General features: G+C 27.9%; 3 protein-coding genes across 3 annotated transcripts; 1 reads left to right on the top strand and 2 right to left on the bottom strand.

Annotated features, from left to right (window-relative positions):
• Positions 1-2911: 2911 nt before the first annotated feature.
• Positions 2912-5007, top strand: LOC111031938 (DNA/RNA-binding protein KIN17). Its single transcript, XM_022312073.1, has 2 exons — positions 2912-3527; positions 4136-5007. Exons 1-2 carry the CDS (start codon positions 3146-3148, stop codon positions 4930-4932), a joined length of 1179 nt encoding a protein of 392 aa, XP_022167765.1. The 5' UTR covers positions 2912-3145; the 3' UTR covers positions 4933-5007.
• Positions 5008-6338: 1331 nt separating this feature from the next.
• LOC111031926 (nucleolar protein 58) lies at positions 6339-11015 on the bottom strand. The gene is made up of 16 exons (XM_022312049.1): positions 10971-11015; positions 10806-10882; positions 10001-10100; positions 9726-9934; positions 9459-9658; positions 8882-9027; positions 8593-8719; positions 8366-8529; positions 8061-8263; positions 7882-8003; positions 7701-7823; positions 7445-7519; positions 6860-6922; positions 6736-6795; positions 6460-6522; positions 6339-6379 (listed from the first exon to the last, which is right to left on the bottom strand). Exons 1-16 carry the CDS (start codon positions 11013-11015, stop codon positions 6339-6341), a joined length of 1818 nt encoding a protein of 605 aa, XP_022167741.1.
• A 3953-nt stretch (positions 11016-14968) lies between these two features.
• LOC111031930 (eukaryotic translation initiation factor 1A, X-chromosomal-like) lies at positions 14969-19255 on the bottom strand. The gene is made up of 6 exons (XM_022312060.1): positions 19063-19255; positions 18882-18965; positions 16003-16106; positions 15414-15546; positions 15235-15341; positions 14969-15166 (listed from the first exon to the last, which is right to left on the bottom strand). The coding sequence occupies exons 1-6, from the start codon at positions 19076-19078 to the stop codon at positions 15161-15163; spliced, it is 450 nt and encodes a 149-aa protein (XP_022167752.1). The 5' UTR covers positions 19079-19255; the 3' UTR covers positions 14969-15160.
• Positions 19256-20588: the final 1333 nt, after the last annotated feature.

Here is a 20588-nt window from a genome sequence, read left to right as displayed (position 1 = left end):
AAATAATGTAATATATATATACAGCCGTGTAGGTACCTAACTAAGTCTCTAACATAAAGGTAAGTGACGGAGGAAAAAACCTTATGACCAAGATTCGGGACTTTAAGCATTTGCATACTTTTTTTATTTATTGTAAAATGTAGCAGAGTGTGAAATAAATTCATACCAAATCTAAAATTTGAATGTGCATATTTTGTATAGTTCATACATTTTCCCGGAAACTGCTTATTTTTACGTTTTTTTTTTTTTATTATTTTAGAACCATCAGCATAAACTATTACAGTTCGACAATTACATAGTACTTAAATTTACATTTACAAAAATTTTTACGTTATTGTGCTTAATTTGCATATTTTGGAAAAATTTTCAAAATGTCAACTTCACAAATTTCACCCCATCTAAAAAAGAAAATAGTAATGCAGCTTACTGGCAGTCGTATGTACCTATTTGCTATATACAACTCACAACTCCTTATAATTTTCGTAAAAACGACTTTGTTTCAACTGTGCTACGTCGAAAACTATACCAAGTCCAACAATAATTTTAAAATCATCATTCAGCAATCTCAATGATATGGATTTTAGTTTGAAAGAATAGTGTGAAGTAAACAAAATAAATGCACACAAATAAACTGTTTGGGATTTTTAAATGTAACGTGAATTCTAGTAAATTTATTTATTGAAACAGATTAAATTACTGAATTTCAAGAGTACTCACTACTCATTGGCTGTTATTTCATTTCTCTCTAATCGTGCCTTCCAAGTGCGCTGTGACGCTGTTCTTTATGAAACTCATTCTGCAAAAGCAGGTGTGCCCCAAGGTAGCATTCTTGCACCCACACTCTATAATATTTACACATCTGATATTCCTCACTCTAACCTTACTAGCCTAGCTACTTTTGCCGATGATACATGCATAACATCCTCTGATCCTGATATAAATAATTCAACGGGGAACCTTCAATCACATCTTATTGGCTTACAAAATTGGTTTTATCTATGGAGAATAAAAATAAATGAAAACAAATCATCACATATAACATTTACGCTTCGACCAAATAACAGCCCCTCGGTTACTTTCAATAACGAAACTATCCCTAAAGAAAGTTCTGTAAATTATCTAGGTATTCACCTAGACCAAAGATTAACATGGGCCACTCACATCAAAACCAAAAGAAAATCAATGAAAATAAAACTTCATAAACTTTGTCAACTTCTCCGTTCTAAAATATTACTTAGTGATAAAACTCTTGTATACAACAAATTGATTCGTCCTGCATTGACATACGCCGGTATAGAAATCTGGGGCTCAACCAAAAACTCAAATCTAAATCTTCTCCAATCCTTTAAGTCGATCAGTCTCCGTCTTCTGACAAATGTACCTTGGTATGTTAGTAATCATACAATCCATAAAGACCTGAATATTCCAACTCTTCTCACCCTCGCTTTAACACACTATAAAAAATTGCATTCCAAAACAAATAATCATCCAAACCTGCTAATTTCTAACCTCTCCTCTATAATTCTCCCGGATAACCGTCCCCGTCGACTTAAACGAAATTGGCCTCGTAATTTACTTCACTAAATAATTACAAAAAAAAAAAACCAGTTTGAAGTAGTGTCAATGATGGACGCACCCTTCAGTCAAGCCTCCAAACCTTGTAAAAAAAATCTCACATTTTTCACTTATTGTTTTATTTTATTACAGATTGTAAATTTATTTATATTATAAAAAATTATTTTAATAAAAAAAAAGTTTTTCTTTTTGTAATCATAAAGAGACTGATGTTGTTGGACTAATGATATTAAATTTTCGAGGTTCATTTCATGCTCAATCGACATTTTATAATCCTATTGAATAAAATAATGTGCAATAATAGATATTAAAGAATTCTGCAGTGCAATGTGGCACTTATCATTTTTTGAATTTCCACTGCTCGAAAAACTTTATGTGGAAATCTTAGAGTAAAGTAAGTAAAATAATGCTTCAAATAAGTTTTTTAAGTTGTTTACACATATTTTGAACTATTATATTATAGTTAAAATATTTAGTTTGTACAAATGGTATAGATATTTATATTTTTTCCACAAATTATTACTTAAAAATAAAAACAAAAATATCAAATAAATGTTTTCAATGCAAAATTACGTATTACAGTACTTGTAGATATAGTGCATGATGTATAATATATAATATATAATGTATTATTACCTTTATATTGTAGACAATTTAGCATAAATAAAATTTGGCATAATTTTGATGTAATTATCCAGTGACTGCTTGACAATGACTCATGAAAATAGCGCACGTTCTATTTCAATAAAACAATATTAGTCATGACTGAAGACAAAAATGTTTTGTTTTGACTACGCTTTATCAATGTGAGTGTTTTCCATAACATATAAAGGTTTTATTTTTGATTAGTCATAATAAAGCGACTTTAGTCGCTTTGAAGCAGTTTTGCTTTGCCAGTGTGCGGTCACCCTTAAACACCTAATGTACAGCAGAGCAACATCCACTTACCCGCTTTTTTATTTTTACATTCAAGTAAGTATATTTTTAAAAAAATCTTTTTTTTTCAAAAAATTATTATTCAAATAAATATACCTATATTAATGTTAAAAATTTCAAATATTGATACAGCAAGTAGCCCACATACTTGGGTAGAAGCCGATACATGTGGAAATATTAAGTCTAATCAGTCTATATTAAAATAATATTTAGACACGCAAATATTGATATTTACTTTATTTCGTGTAGGTACTTATTATATTATGAGTTCACATTACAATATTAAGCTCGGCTTCAACCCATGGACCTTGTACTCAGCCAGGTATAAGGTCTATGATAGGTCCATCACTCTATGATAGCACTATCACGGGCATATAGATAATATTGACGAACTATCATTATTGATAAAATAAAGTTACGAGTTAAAACCACTTGTCAGTGATCGCTGGGTTGGTTCAGCAGCACTGCAGCAGTACGTGAAAACAATTCAAAATATAACCAGTATATCTACTTACTTTTCTATGATTATAATATGCTGTATTGTCTGTACCTATTACTATTATCATTGATCATAAAGCTTCAAGTCTGACGCGTGAACACAGTATAATACGCGAATAACAACTGCAAATCAACAATGGGTAAAGGTCGAGCAGAGCCAGGAACCCCTAAGTACATAGCGAACAAGATTAAGTCAAAAGGACTACAAAAACTAAGATGGTTTTGTCAGATGTGCAACAAACAGTGTCGAGACGAAAATGGATTCAAATGTCACACAATGTCCGAATCACATCAACGGCAACTGTTATTATTTGCAGACAATGCAGGACGTTACCTAAGTGAATTCAGTTATGAATTCTCCAAGGGATTTTTATTTTTATTGAAACGGCAGTTTGGTACTAAACGAGTGAAAGCGAACAAAGTTTACCAGGAATACATTTCAGATCGAACCCATCTACACATGAACGCCACTCAGTGGACAACTCTTACTGGATTTGTCAAATGGCTTGGGAAAACAGGTACTTAAACATACATAAATATAAAGTACTTAATAATCTGTTGTTACGGTTTGATTTAGTTTAAAGTAATCTTAAATAAACTTAATTTGTAACTGTTTGCTTTTTATTCTTTTACTTAATTATTGTTTGTATGGATTTGTGTGGTTATTATTGATTTTGGTCTCCACATTAGTGCCCACTTGGTATTAGGTTAGTTTTATAATTCATTAAATAGTATATACCTATTTCACTAATGACTATTTTAGTTTAATTTATTATCTTAAAACTTAAATGGAGTATGGTTCAAATTTTTTCAAAGTAAGCGAGCAACATCTAGACTTTCAAAATAGAAATTAAATAGATATACATTTTATTGAAATAAACAGTAGATTACAATTACATTTTAAATTAGTTCTTATATATTTTTTGACTGTTATTTGTTTAGATAACATTCATGATTGATACTTTCAAAAGCAAAATATTAAACTTAATAAGTACCTAATAATAATTGTATCATTGATCCAATCCATACAATACACATAAAATAATCAACACCTACATTTGAATTTTGTTATTTTTGAATTATTTATTATTTGTTTATGTTCATTGTATTCTACATTTGATTTTAGGTAAATGTGTGGTTGATGAGACGGATGAAGGCTGGTTTATAACATATATTGACCGTGATCCAGCCACAATCGAACTAGAAGAAAAAATGAGAAGAAAGGAAAAAGCAGAAAAAGATGATAAAGAACGTGAAACAGATTTTTTACAGCGTCAAATTCGAGAAGGCCAAAAAAAAGAGTCTACCGAAAAACCAACTGATGATGACAACACAAAAGAACTCATCAGGGAAGAGGATGGAAAATTGTCTTTGAATTTAAAAATTGATACTTTTAAAAAACCTGCTGTTGCCCCAATTAAAAATGTTTTGAGCAAAGCCGGCTCAGATCGAATGTCTATGATATCTAAATCAAGCAGTCGTAAATCTGAGAAAAGAAAAATATCTGCTCTCGAAGAAATAATTCAAGAAGAGACTAAAAAAAAGAATTACATGAGAAAAGATTATTGGCTATTAGAAAATATTGTTGTAAAAGTGACTACTAAAACTTTAGGTCTAGAATATTTAGGGAAAAAAGGTGTTGTTATAAAAGTGATGGACAAGTATGGTTGTATGGTAAAATTATTTGATCCAAAAGTAAAATTAAAATTGGATCAAAATCATGTTGAAACTGTAATACCAAATGTTGGAGGTCGAGTAATAGTAGTGAATGGTATGCACGTTGGACGAGAAGCAGAATTAATAAAATTAGATGCAGATAATTTTTGCGTTGATGTCAAACTTAAAAGTGGACCAGCTACTGGTAAAATCATAACACGTTTACCGTTTGAAGATCTGTGTAAACAGCATATAGCAGAATTGTAATTGTTAGTGTTTAGTAATGAACAAATTTGTAAATAATGTATACATTTTCAAAAAATAAATATTATAAGACTAAAATACCAAGTACTTTATTTAGAATGTTAAATATAAAAATGTATACAACAGTTTTAAACTGGAAGATATTACAATAAACTAAATAAATTTACAGGTTCAAATAATAATTTGGTATTAAAGAATTCTTCAAGTCATGGAACCTTGTTTTGAGCTTCATTTGTTGTATTCTCTTGTTTGTCTTTTATGCACAGAGTAACCAATGTTGGATGCTCTACCAGTAATTGTTGTAGTTAAGCACCTTTAGCTGTAAACAATGCATTCACAGCAACCTTTCTTACACTCTTCAATATAGTTAGTAGTTACAATAATTTTCTCGTATTTTGGAAAAATAACTTAGGCCGTTTCTGCCTAGGTACTGACCTCACAATGATTACATAACAGTTTATAAAACTTAAACGTTCAACAAGGTCAGTTTTCGACAAAATTGAATAGGTTTTATCAGTGTAAGTAAAAAAAAAATTGTAAATAAATTGACTATATACTTTATAAACAAATTTGACTGAGTTATTTATTATAGATATTTTTAACTTTCAATTGTGGTTACTTGCTCACTTTTTGTTAATGTAACATAATATTTTCAATCTTTAACGGTCAATGATTGAAACGTGTAATTGAACTCAAAGGCTAAAAGCCAATAGACTTCTAACTTTTATAATATTAGTAGTTTTATTTTTTTATTTTTATTTTTTTTTTTTTTTTCTTTTCTTTTTTAAAAAAAAGGAGTATTACATTAATTGTGTAATTGTGTAAAAACAGTACTTTTTAGAACAAGTATTTCTTAAAAGAATGTGGAGTCACACTCATTTTGCATTGTGTACTTAAACAGGATACACTGATAACGAAGAAATATAGCGATAGTAATGGTAACATAATATTCATTAATAGATAGCACTAAAATTACTCCACACCATACATATTACAGTAATTATGTCTTAACAGATTGATATTGAATTTATGGTAATAATATTTAAGATTTTTATTTCTATTACCACAATATCAATCATTTGAAATAAATTCTATTCAAATAATTTAATTGTTTTTACTGAAGTAATTTGTAAGTATTTAACTAATTTTAATAATCTGTATTCACTGTATTAATATACCATTAGCCCTTTAGAGCATTAAATAAATAATTATTTAAAAAAAAAGATCTCACAAAGTATGAAATTGGTGTAAAAATTACCTTATGTTTCCAATAAAAAAAACCCACATTTATAAATTGTGTATCAATTGTTATATATATATTTGTCACAATATAATATTTTAAAAATTGTACATCATGAATCCTTGTTGGAGGCGATAAAATAGTATTTAACATAAAAAAATTAAATAGATTATTGATCTTTCTTCTTCTTTTTCTTTTTTCCTGATGCACCTATAAAATTGTTAAAATTGTTTGATACAAATAAAAATGTTAAGTAAATTTAAAAAATGTCTTATGTTGGGTCTACTTACTAACTACTTCGCCTACTGAAGTATCAGCAACAATGGATTTCTTCTTCTTTTTGGGAGAATCTTCTAGAATTAAATTTTTTTTAATAAAATAAGACTTTTCAAAAAAGTATATGAAATAATAAGTGCACACATCAAAATATAATAAAACATCCTACGTCACAATTTAAGTGCTATATAATTATTCTATACTAAGAAAATTAGTAGTTGGGTATAAAATTTCAAAATAATATCATTAACATCACAAATAAAGGTAAATAATAAATTAATTTATCATACCAATAGCTTCAGTTTCTTCAATTAGACTCTTATTTTTCTTTTTCTTTTTCCCAGATTCAGCTAGAAATGAAATAATTAATTACGTTCAAGAATTTTAATAATTAAGTGTACAATGTCTACTTACTAACTACTTCAGTAACTGAAGTATCAGCAACAACTGACTTCTTCTTCTTTTTAGTTACATTTTCTGAAAAAAAGATAAAATTAATATCCAATATTAGGATGTGTAAGTGCCCTATTAATTTTCCCCATCTTATCATACATAAAATATCAAATCTGGGTTCAGCAAAAATCTATGTTAGCTTCAATATTGCAGTTAATTATTCGACACATTAATTAAAAAAAGTATTTAAGTAACATCAATGAGCATAATAAATTATATAGAAAAACAATGTTCAATCTTTTACATTACACTAAATAATAGTTCATGGTTGCTGTCCACTAATAATATTATTGTATTTAATATGTGTAATAAAATAATATAATAATAATTTATTTTACTACTATATTTTATATAGTATATTATAGGTAGTTATTGTAATGATTAATTTAACATTGAGATAGCGTACAATAAATTATTAATAGGTAGAAGAATTTGAATCAGTGACAATTGCTTTGAGTTTCCTGAGTGGAGCTACTATACCATATATAGTTTCTCTAAACAGTAAAAACTCAATAGGAATATTCTTATATAATATATGGCACATACCAACTATAAGCTCTTCTTTCACTGGCTCTTCTTGAAGTTCTCTCTTCTTCTTCTTTTTAGATTTTGGAGTTTGTTCTTTAAAAATATTTAAAATTAAAATGTAGCAATAGATAATTAACCATAATATTTAAGAAATAAGTATATAAATTTATTTGAATAAAACAGGTTTTTTAATAACATATCATTAAAAAATAACCATATGTTAAATTTCAAAAGTATGTGGCATAGTATATTACTGCTAATTTGTTTTATTTACCCTCAGTCAATATTGATTCTTGTTCACTTTTTACTGAAACATCTGCGCCATTGTTAATGGATTTATCCGCACCATTAGTTTGATCCTTATTTTTCTTCTTCTTTTTCTTTGGAGGTTGTTGGCCTATTGTAAACATAAAATAAGAAAAAAGAAGAAAATTTTTTTATTTTGTATAGCTTACCTTCCGGTTCTTGTTTGATATCTTTAATCTCAGAATATTCTTGTTTTATGTCTTCGTCTTCTATTTTACGTTTATTGCTAGGAATAGTAGAATCGGCAGCAGCTGAATACTGTACTATTTCTCTAAATATATAATAATGATATAAAATGAGTATTTAAAAAATAAATCAGAATATTTACCTTTTAACTTGATACTTTTCAAATTTAGCTTTAGCCTTAGCAGTTCCACTTATTCTTGTCATGGAACCTTCTTCCATAAGACGAAGTTTATATTCTAAATTGGCCAAATGATTAGTTCCTAAATCTAAATTAATTGTTTCAGATTCACCAAATGCATCAAAACGTGCAGCAAGAGCAACTTTTGCTGCCAACATGCGAGACATCTAAAAATAATAATAGATTTAAGTTAATAAAAATAATATACTTTACATAGTATTCAAAACGATCTTTGATGATACAAAATTTTTATTAGTAATAGTACTCACTCTTCCTTTAACTTTAGCAGTTGCTCGTCCAACCAAACTGGAATGATAAATAAGACCATATTTAGGTGTATCATGTTTTTTTTTCAAAGCTCTAAATAATGCTTTTTCAGCTCCACAAAGTTGAATTGTAGATGCAGGCATTTTAGCAACATTTACTAACGATCCTATGAATAATAAAATAACTAATTAGCCAAATAAAATTATTATTAAGCTAGAAAAAGAATAACCTCCTTGTGCCAACATTCTAGCTCCAACTAGATCGCCAAGAAGTACAGTTACATTGGGTGCTACAGCCATCATCCGAGACTTTAAATAATCAGATAGCGATGTTCGGTAAGTGGATATATCTAAAATCTATAACGATAAAGAAAAAATAAATATTACAATATCTAAAAATGAACATATTGAAAATATACACCACAATGAAAATTTTAAAAAAATTTTTCTTATCATGATTTTTAGTAATTTACTTAGAGAACAAAAAATAACAACAAATTGAGTAACATCAAAAATTACCTCATCACACATTTGTACTATATGTTGTATATCATCATCAGCAATCTCAGTTCCCATAGATATTTCAGCAGCAGTCTTAACTTGATCCTCTAAAGTAGGACTTAAAATAGAAGATAAATCTATTGATTTGGCATTTTCTCTCATACCTAATCAAATTAAAACATCTTTAATATTTTCAATGTGTACATAAATACATGTAAATAAAATAAAATATAACATATTAATAAAGAGGTAAATTTAACCCTTCCACTGCTAAGCTGATTTTTAGGATAAATAAAATAAAATCCAAATTTTCACATTGTTGATTAAATAGTGATTTTTTACAATAGTAGTTATAAAATATACAATTTTTATCAGTTAAAAATCTATTTATTTTTGATTCATTTGTGTCTTGACAATAAAGACATGTTTTTTAAGGAAATTATGAATGATAATAAATATTAGGGCAATAGATTATTTTATAAGCTCCCAGGAAACATGGAGATTACAATTTGTCGATAGCAATTTAATTCATTGAGTTGGATAGTAATATCCTCGAGGCTGTGTATATTTTATTTTACATCTCATTTAATCTTACCGAGTGTCTTGATTGTTTTAACATATTCTAAATTGTCAGTAAGAATCTTTCCAAGTTCTGGGAAATGCCAACCATACCATTCCCGACATCGCATAATGTAATTATTTACTTCTTTATCAAGTTCATCCAATAGTCCAATTGCTTGAACTATCATTGTATCAATTTTGTCTGGGCTAAATTTTAGCTTATATCGTGACAAACTATGAAAAATAAATTAATTCTAAAACTGAAATGCAAATTTAATTATTAAAACAAAATGTATATTACCTATGGGCAAGACCTAAGGACATAGCAGTCAAGTCTTTCTTGGGAAGGCCAACCAATAAATTTTCAAACTGAGACCGAATGCATCGTAGCAAGTCTGCTGCAGATGAACTTGAAACGCAGCTGATATTAAATTTTTCTTTAATAGCTGCTCCCAGTTTTGGGTCAGCAACCATTAATGAATCACTACTATTGACATGTGATTTAATAACCTGACAGTTCAAAAGACAGTATTAAAAAACCAATAATAAATAGAATTTATTTTAAAAATTACATACTTTTTTCAAAGATTTGCATAATTTCCCTTCAATTAAGGAAGCAGCTGACGCTAATGCTTCTGTAGTGTCATCAAATTTTTGAAAATGTTTTAACTTTATACTGTAAACAAATAATTTTAAAGATTGTAATAAATAATTAAGTTTTTATATGAACCTACATAAATAGTATAATTAAGCAACTAGTGTTGGTTAAAATTATACCTACTTCATGTTTATAAACATTTCCTACATAAAAAAATTCAAGAAACCTAAGTATTTACAATTCATACATGAATCTATATCATATTTATTTATCTGTTAAATGTTCAAGAATATGATCTGTAATGGAAATAATTATATTATAATAAACTCTTTCAGAGAGAACATTTTTTATATTCAATCTGATGCTTAACATTACCATGGTAAAGAACATAACAGAAATATAGATTGTTTGATTTATATTATTTTGAATGTGCTGACCATATTTCAAAGTTAAAACACAGTCTATTATTCTTAAAATCAAATTCAGATGCGGGACAAAAGTTGGTAAATTCAATGAATAATTGAACAGTAACCAAAATTTACTGGCACAGAGATTATTAGAAAATTGATTAATCAATCGCCATACAACATCTTAAATACTTAACTAGACAGTTCAAAAAGGCAATTTCTACTTATAATTTTGAATTCTATTTAAAAACTATCAATTAAAAAAAAATGTATTTGGTTAACTGCACTTATTCTCATGTTGATATTAATATTTAACTATTTATTATCCTTGTGACATTTATATTAAAACAAAAAATAATCAAAAACAATTAGTTACATTTTAGTCGTTGCTTCTGGCGACTCGAAGTGGCTGTAGAGATCGCTGACATTTTTCAGTTTGTTTTCGTCCAGCAACTGAAACACGAAAAGTAACACGTATTATTATTGACATTTGAAGGCAAACGTGGTGATGAAAATTAATGCTTCTGAAATTCAAATATACCTTAAATATAGCGTATCCAGCAGAGGTTTCGAATAGAACCAACATTTTTGATGTTGTCTTGGACCATCAACTCTTAAAAACCATACAAAACGAATTAATTGTATTAAAATAAAAAATTGAATCAACGAACACTACAGTTGTCCGCAAAAAGAGACATGATACACGCACATGTTCGGTTGAGGTTTTCAAACAATATTGTATAATGTAACTGGGAAATGTATTCAACACCCGCACTTTTTAAGGTTAGCGCTACCGCAAGTCATGGAGGAAAAACATTATACAGTGACCACAAATTTAAATGTTGAAAACGTGGTTGTGTGGTTAAATGTGGTTGAATTGTATCCATGGATTTCATACAAGCACAATACAAGTAAAGTTGTTGGATATAAATATTGATAAGATTATTGAAAAATGAAAATACCGCTAAAATAATCTTTAAAAATTTAGACAAGATGTAGCATTGTAGCACGAGTGCACGATTCTGCAGTCTGCACTACCGCTTTGCTCAATATTAGGTATCTTTTGGACTTTAGTTGGCCACTTTATGGATGTGTTATATTTATATGCAGTGCTATAAAATCATAGTATACGATAAACGATTCTGAAATCTGAACGAAGACGGTCTGTCAGCTTATATAGGTACCTACAATCATAGACTAAAATTTTTTTTTGGGGGGGGGGGGTGGTTAGGGGCTAATCCCTCCCCCAAATATTTCCTACATTTTTTTAAAGATTTTTCAGTATGATTATAGATAATAATATGCAAAATACGTTGACATAAATCTAGTTTAGCGCCCACGAGAATTTTTCAATTTTTTTATCCGAAACCCATATGCGTATTACAAACGATTTAAGAACTATGGCTCAAAAATTAATCGTCGAAAAACATTATTTTGGAGTATATAGCCTTCCAAAGTTAGCGATTTTACGTTAAGGGGATTCGATAACGTCATTTTCTGTTTTTGTCTAACACACACGTGACATAGAAATTTAGACGTGTTTTTTGCCAAATATACCAATTGATCTAATGAAGCGATAAGAATTCTAAAAACAGATTTGAATTTTTCGTCAAGTTTACTTGAAATCGACTTTCCCACATTTATGATTTTAACTTCTCCGAAAATTGAAATACAAAAATTTTTAAATGCTCTTTATTAATATGACATTTTTAGGAATTTGGGGGGATAATAATAAAAATGTGGGAAAGTCGATTTTAAGTAGACTTAACGACAAATTCAAATCTGTTTTCAGATTTATTATCGCTTCATTAGATCAATTAGTATGTTTGGCAAAAAACACGTCTAAATTACCATGTCACGCGTGTGTTAGACAAAAACAGAAAATGACGGTATTGAATCCCCTTAATACGCTTACGCGGAATACTAATATAATGTCTCGCAGAGCTTAGTGTAAGCTTAGGATTATAGAAATAAGAAGTATAAAAAGTGATAAAACCACAGATTATGATTATGATAAAACTGTGCATATTTTATAGGGGGCAATGCACAATTTATATACTGGCAATCAACGATGAACACAAGGCGACGTCACGCATATACATTTATTCTCTGGCTTCTGTCACAGCATCGCTTTCGTACGTACGGCTTTCGTGTTGAATGTTGATCATACTTCTTAATACTTAAGTATACAGGTAAACTAAGTAGCGAATGACCTAGAGTCAGGCAACCGGAGCCGCCAGGCGAAGAAAGTCACTACAATACTATATTATATACTAATAGTGAAATTGTTTTTACCTTTTGACCTATTCCTAAAAAACAATTGATTTTCAATAATTTATTTTCGCACCATCGTTTTAAAAACTGATTTACACAGTTTTCAAAAAAAATAGTTGAAAAAATGTTTTATACCTTTATATGCGCGTCACAGTAGGGCGTTGTGCGCATGAAAAAAACACAGAAAATTGTGAACCTCTTAAGGCTATAACTTGAAAACTAATGGTTTCCGCCAATTGGTTTCTGCACCATCGTTATAAACTTGTTGAAATACCTACATAGGTTTCCAAAAAAAAAATTGAAAAATTCGCCTAAGGGCTTAACTAGTTAGTTCCCTTTTTTTATCTATGAGAAGGATCAACATGTCAGAGCTAACACGACTAGTTATGTAAAATTACCGTAATTGTCTTTCAAGGGAATATTCTCTAAGCTAGAGAATATTAGGTTATTTTCTTTTTCTTCAATAATTCTTTGATTGAGCCCATAGAAAAGAGAATAAAACCTTACCACAGTCCACAACTCCACATCATAAACATTATTTAAATAATTATATGTTTTATAAAGTATACAGTATACTGTATACTTATTGTTACTACTATATTATAGATCACTATTTTTTTTTTGTAGAACAATACTAAGTATTCAATATATTTTCATAGTCAACCAAAAATTAAAATGTTTAATTATAACTTCTTGTTTAATAATTATGCAATGTCTTTAATACAATTATAAAATTATGTACAAAATAAAAATGTATAGTTAATTACCAATAGTACTAACCTTCAAACATAACCACATCACCATGATACAAAACCGAAATAAAATGAAAATTACCTACCCGGTTATAATCTGCAAGAGAATATTCTTTTGTTATTTTAAGAATATTGAATATCAAAAAAGCCGTTATAGTAAATAATATTAAATACTTTTCCTAAATCCAATAGAAGAATATAGCTTTAAGAATGTGTTAGATACATTTTTTTTTAAATAAAAACTTGTTCCATAATTAATAATTATATTATTTCGTTGTTACTTGTTACTCTAAAGCCATACTTACAGTATTAATAATTCTTATTGTTTTATTGTGGTGTATAATGTATATTATATATTATAAATATAATTTTGAAAACTTTTATAAGTAGTCAAGTAGATGAAATGGTAAATTTGAAAAAATGTTTGATAAATTTTATTTCTGGTCAATATTGTAATTAACAAGCATACCTAAATGTTGTATTAAAATTTAAAAATTATTTTAGGTGTTAATTACTTGCATAATTGCTTCATTCAGTAGCTAGGGATGATTAAAAGTTAACTAATTGCGCTATGGGTACGATATTTTTAAATTACAAAAATTACTAAAATCATTATTCTACTTTTAATTTTTAAATACGTATCTAATTTCGTCAAAATTTGAACTTAAAATATCTATTATAAATGATCGTTTTTATTTAATTTTTAAATTATTTGCTTACCCATAACAATTTAAATGTTATTATTATATGAATCATCATTTTGGAAGTTTTTTCATTCCAAAGTTATCGGAGCTGACAGGCAAATAATTTTCACCATAATTTTTAAAACGTTGATTTAACTAATCTCCAAAAATAAAAATTGAAAAAATTGTTACAGACATGAGCATGGCAGTTAAGTAGTGTTTTGAGTAGGCGTAATAGTCAACTTGGGAAGAATATAACTTCCAAAATAATAATTTAAGCAAATTTCCCTCCATCGCTGTAAAATCTTAAGTTAATACATTCATTGATCCGTTAACAATCAATGTGTTTCAGCTAAAACTTAAAAATAAATGATTAAACATTGCATTACTTCGGTGCTTTGATTTGCATCGAATTGTTGAATTTAAAAACTCATTTGACCGCTTTTTTTTGTTGAGCTACAGTTCTTTAATTTATTATAGGTATTTTTATACTTTTACTTTCAACCGTCAACTGATCTTTGATCATATTTTATTTAAAATTTTGTTTTTATACTGTTTAATGTTTATATTGGTGTAATATTAATTGTATTTCTTAATTATTTTATTATTAAACACATTGCACAATGTGTAATAATATATATTTTATTGGAGTTGTTAGCCCCAATAGTTTATCAAAACAAATTATTGAATTTTTATCTGAATAAAATAAAATATTAATGTGGTATCTTATTTATTTAAATGTCGTAAAAAAAAAAAAAAAACAGTACCTAACTAATAATTATAATAAAAAGGAACCTGTATTTGATAAATGATATATTTTTTCTAAGGAATTAATACAATTAAAATTTATTCAATTTATATCAAATAGTGGAGAAACAATATCAGAAGAACAAAACACATACAGACATACATAAATTAAGCATTATGTTAAGTTTATATTTATTTAAATTTGTTGTTGATTATAATCTTATTCATAGGCAAATGATATCACCATTACAGCTTACATGCTATTTGAAATAAATTTAAATCTGAAAATTAAAATAGAAAATATTAATTGTTATTTTTAACAGATGTATACGTGTAAATGTGATCTTACATTATCAACAGCATTGTCTGCTTCTTCATCATCGCTAATGTCATCTCCGAATTCAATATCTTCATCCAATCCATCATCAACGAATGTGACTGTGTCATTGATGCGAACTAAAGATAATATATTTTTATGTCAATTATATTTTAAATATCTTTTAAATAAATCAATGAAACTATTTTTACCAGTTTCTGGAAATTCTCCATATGTTTTCAAGTTACGAGCTTCATCTGGCGTATACTTCAAAATTACATCGGCTTTTGTGTCTTGGTATTCACGTAAACCTATTAATACTATATCAGCTTGATTAATCCATACCTAAAATCAAAATTCTATTATATAAAATAACCGTATTCAAATAAATTAACATTAATCATAAATAATAAAATAATGATAAAAGTATTAGTAAAATACTTTATTTCAAAATAAATATTATATAAATTAAGTACGTGTTTTTTTTTTAGTGTCTTATCTCTTTCTTCTAAGGAATAGTACATAAAACATTTTGCATCGAGGAAAATCAATTTTATATTGTTAGATTTACAATTAGAGAAAACTTATTTTATTTTAAATCTTGAAGGTGAGAATAATATCTATGTTTGTATGTTGATTTTTTTCTTAAATTTAACATCACATTCAAAATTAAATAAGGAGCGAGAATAGTGTTTAATATTAAATTAGAATAGTGCATGATAATTTGAAAACAATATGGGAGACTTAGTTTCTTAGGTATAAATAATATAAACACATACAATATTAATTAAAATTGAGTACCTTTTTCCTAAGTTTTCCTCGTATGTGGCAAAGTCGTTTAACACCATCAAAGCACATAGCTTCTAGACGTCCATTTCCCAACATTTTGGTAACTTGAGCATATTCTGTATAAAAAAAAGGTTCTTGTACAAATCATGAATAATATAATATAATATAATATAACAAATAATAATGTTAATAATTTAAAGATAAATAAAATAAAAATAAAAGAATGTATAGTGGCCAAATGTACAGCCAACATCAGAAGGAAAAGGGAGTGTGTAGTAGTTGTAAAAAGTTGAAGTCCAATAGTAATCAAAAATAGTTATTGAAAAGGAACTAGAACCAGACTTATTTGAAATATTATCAAAATATTTTAAGTGTTAGTTCAACTGTTTAATATTATTATATATCCCAAGCAATTCAATTCAATATTTTTTAAAATCCAGAAGAAATACTAATAATGACTTGTTATTTTTCCATATTCAAAAATAATACAATTTTTAATTTATTCTGAAAAGTCCATAATAATTATTAAATAAAAAGTCTGAGATAACTCTGATTTACGTCTGAATATGAGCCAACTCTTAAATAAGTTTTATCTACACTCTTCATAGAACCACTAATGGTCAAACCACACAAATTGTGTCCCCACAGTACAGGCGTACCTTAATGTATGATGATTACATTGCTTAATGTTAAATCTAAAGATATATACGTCACATCCATTAATCTCATGATCGTCATCATGTGCACATGCATTGTTTCGTTAAAACTACTGCATAGTTACTCGCACCTATACAAAATACATTTTATAATAAACCAGTGATGAGAAACAGGAAGCCTGGGTACCTGTTTTAGGCCTTTGCTAAATTTGCAAATTACTTCAAACAATTTAACCGTTCATCTGTATTTGTAAATTACATTGTTTCAATGTTTGTAGATGATAAATTCATAACAATAATTCAATGGCAGAAGACATTACAAAGCAAGATACATCACTTTAGTCAGACATAAGTGATTTGCAAACAAATCCAATTTTATCCACAAAAGAGATTGACGTGTGCTTTATTAAAACATGTCTACTTTTACAATGTTTCATTGAATTTCCATATTTCATTAAAAATGTTATCTACAATCTAGCCCACTAGATTTTATAGTTCTAAAAATTGGCCCTCTAGTAACTTTGAGTTGCCCATCGGCCTTCCTATAGTATACAAAAGTGTAAGTCATGGTTTATGTTCTTGTTAAACGTAAATAAAACTACGTTTTGACTTATATTAATAGGCGCTGGACATACTAAATCCACAACCTCAATCATATTATATTGATGAACATTCCTTTCTTCCAATTATGTATTTGAATGTGTAAACCCATGCTTAGTGTATTATACTGTATATAATATCAAAGCAAGTGGCAAATGTGTTATACTTTGATTGTTGTTAAAATAAGAAAGTAAGTACAATTATTAAATCAAATAATTAATGTATAATAGTCATTTTTGAGACTTTAGCTAATTAATTAAACAAAACAACAGTAATATTTCGATAACTATAGTAATTAATTACTATACATTTTATTAAAATAAAGTGTTTGGAAAATTGTTAGTCGTAATAAGACAATAAGTCTACATTAGGAAGGAATCCCTAAATTAAACAACATTCTACAATCTACAGTAATTCACTATTTTCAATTTGGGAAGTATCAACAAATTTACAAAGTTATTAAGTTCTACTTTGTTATGTAGTCTTTATCTTGGACCAAGGGGTCCCATCCTCTCAGATGAGGGGTTGATCCAGAAATTGACCAAAAAGGGAGGGGTAACTAAAATGTATCCAACAGATACTATCCAAACTTAATAACATACTTTTTAATATCACTTTTCTTTTGTGTAGTAGGTACATAATTATATAATAAGCTCAATGGGGGGGTGGATTTACCCCATAACACCCCATCTCTATCCCTTGGATCTGCCACTGTCTCAGAAACTAAAATTAAAAAAATTATGATTTTATACAGAGAGTAAGTACTATGAAGTACCTATGACATTACTTTTGGAATTTTACAATATTTAATACTTTGCTTTTCATGTTGTCACTTTCCTATTTTTAATTGTAAAAATACTGTCGAATTGAGACTAGCCATTTTGTGTTAAATTTATTTTAGTTACGTGTTTTATTTTTTCAAGTTTATAAATACGTTAAAGAAGTCTTTGGGCTTTGGCAACTTTGTGTGGGGAGTTATGATTGCTTGAAGAACACTTGTTTTTATGTGGGGCAAAGATTTATTGCCAAGGACTCGGATGTCCTCCATCCAGGAGCCTGCGACTCCGAACAGCGCTTGACTACTGCACACGTGGGTGACTGTGGCTAACCACCACGACCACGCCCCCATTATCTCTTTTTAAATATATCTAATGTATTTAGATTACTATATACTGAAAGTAAGTGAAAGTTGGAAGAGTTGGGAACTTGTTGCTATAAAGTCTGACAAATGTCTCAAATGGAAAACTACTATTTTAATCTGGATCGATAAATATATTTAAATGTTTTAAATATTTCTGTTATTCAGTAAAACTAAAACTATATTTTATTTAAAATGATTGTATAATACATTATTTAAATCTGAGGTAATCATCTAATTGTTCAATGTTTGTGAAAACAAAATTCCAAGGTTACAACATGTATCAATATTTATTTTTATACTTTGATATTTGATATTTCTATATAATATTTACATAGAAACAATACTGCCTCATTAAACGTGCATAAGTGCATATGTTTATTCTTAGTACTATTAATACCATTAAGCATTATATTTTATCCTAAATTACTTTACTAGAAATCATTTTAAAGGCATAACATATAACATTCGCCAAATATTTGATAAAATATTATTACCTTGGCCATCTTCTTTGAACACCAATTCACGCTTCTCGGTTTCATTTTCGTTTTTACCACGCCTACGGTTTTTACCTCCCTTTCCTGGGGACGCAAAAAAACAATATTAATACGTAAAAGGAAACAATGTAAATTATAGATGCCAAAAACATTGGATTGGGTAACCGAACGATTTACTTACCTTTATTTTTAGGCATTATGTATTGACGACTGTCGTGACTTTAAGTTACAAGCTTACTGGTCAAGTACTTCTGTGAATGGGTTGATTATAAACGTATTTTTTATTGAAAAATTAACAATGCTTTTCACACAAGACAAATGCCTATGAGAAAATAGATACATTAAAAAGAATGCGTTATCAAAATCATCAGTCCATTTTGATCTAAAGAACATGATTGAGTGATTAATAATGGTGGTTAGGGACCACTACCTTTTGTACCACAAAATAGTTATTCCAAAGTAGTTTTGTTCCTCTACCTGTTTATGCCATTAGCCAATACTTCCAATACATTTTTATTCCACAAGACTCATTTTTCCAAAAATCCTAACTATATTTATTGGCATTGGTGCCAGTGTTTAAAATATACTAGGACATCGTACATCAAGGCCCCCCCTCGTTCTACCTTTTTTTTAATTTTAATAATTAGCTGCAAATCAAAGCATCCACATAATGTAAATGTAATCTACCTATCTATAATAATTTATTTTTAGTTTTAGCTGAACAAATATTTAAATACATTTATGATTCTAAACGGATGAATGTACGAGTATAGTTTCTACAATGATGTATTTTCATTTTTTTTTTTGTGTGTACACTAAAATTAAACGAAAAATTGATTTGATTTTTTTGGGATCTTTATAGACATATAAGAACATTTCGAGTTGTATACGTTTTTTTAAATTATTGTCGATTAAAAATGTTCCACTCTGTCAAAATACAAATAAATTTAATACAAGGTTAATCATAAATTGTTGTTTATGGAGATTAAAAAAAAGTTAAGCTTACTTTTATTCCACAATAATTTTTAGTTTGAAATCCATAAAAAATGTCTTATTTAGCAAAGATTTGAAAATTTAAAATAATTCCTCATAAATTTCGAGTGAATATCTAATGATGTAAAAGTTTCAAACGTGCTCACATAAAAATTAATTAATTAAATTAATTTGACTTTCCAGTAGAAATTTTTTTTTTGATAAAAGCAGACAAACTTTTAAGGAATCTTGTATGCAATTTTAAAATCTTAGATATAAAAAGAAAACATTTTATGAACTTTTTTCTTTGTTTTTCTTGCCACTTTTGAAAACTAAAGTACCAATTTGGATCACTTTCCTACCAGAAACCACTACCCAGGCTGTTGATGAAAATCGAAGGACTTTTTCTTATAATACACCTACTATACTGGTTTCACTTTTAATATTTTGATACCAAAAACTCATCTGTATATATAAAGGAAAGTGCAGTACTTTACCAATAATCAACGCAGAGCCGAACCTACTTGAGCTATCGACTTGAAATTTCGAGGATAGATTTTTATAATAATTTCATCGGGCACTAAGAAAGGATTTTTCAAAATTTTGATTTTAAAAGGTTGAAATTGGTAAAAAAATATAATAATAATAATATAGTATTGATATATATTATATATTTTATAATAATCTGTATATATAAAGGAAAGTGAACACGTTGGAAAATTATTTAAAATATTA

This window comes from Myzus persicae, unplaced genomic scaffold, assembly GCF_001856785.1.
Source record: "Myzus persicae strain clone G006 unplaced genomic scaffold, MPER_G0061.0, whole genome shotgun sequence".
NCBI classification, from domain to species: domain Eukaryota; kingdom Metazoa; phylum Arthropoda; class Insecta; order Hemiptera; family Aphididae; genus Myzus; species Myzus persicae.
The sequence above is the reverse complement of the archived record's forward strand: the minus strand, read 5'-3'. Positions and strand labels throughout refer to the sequence as shown.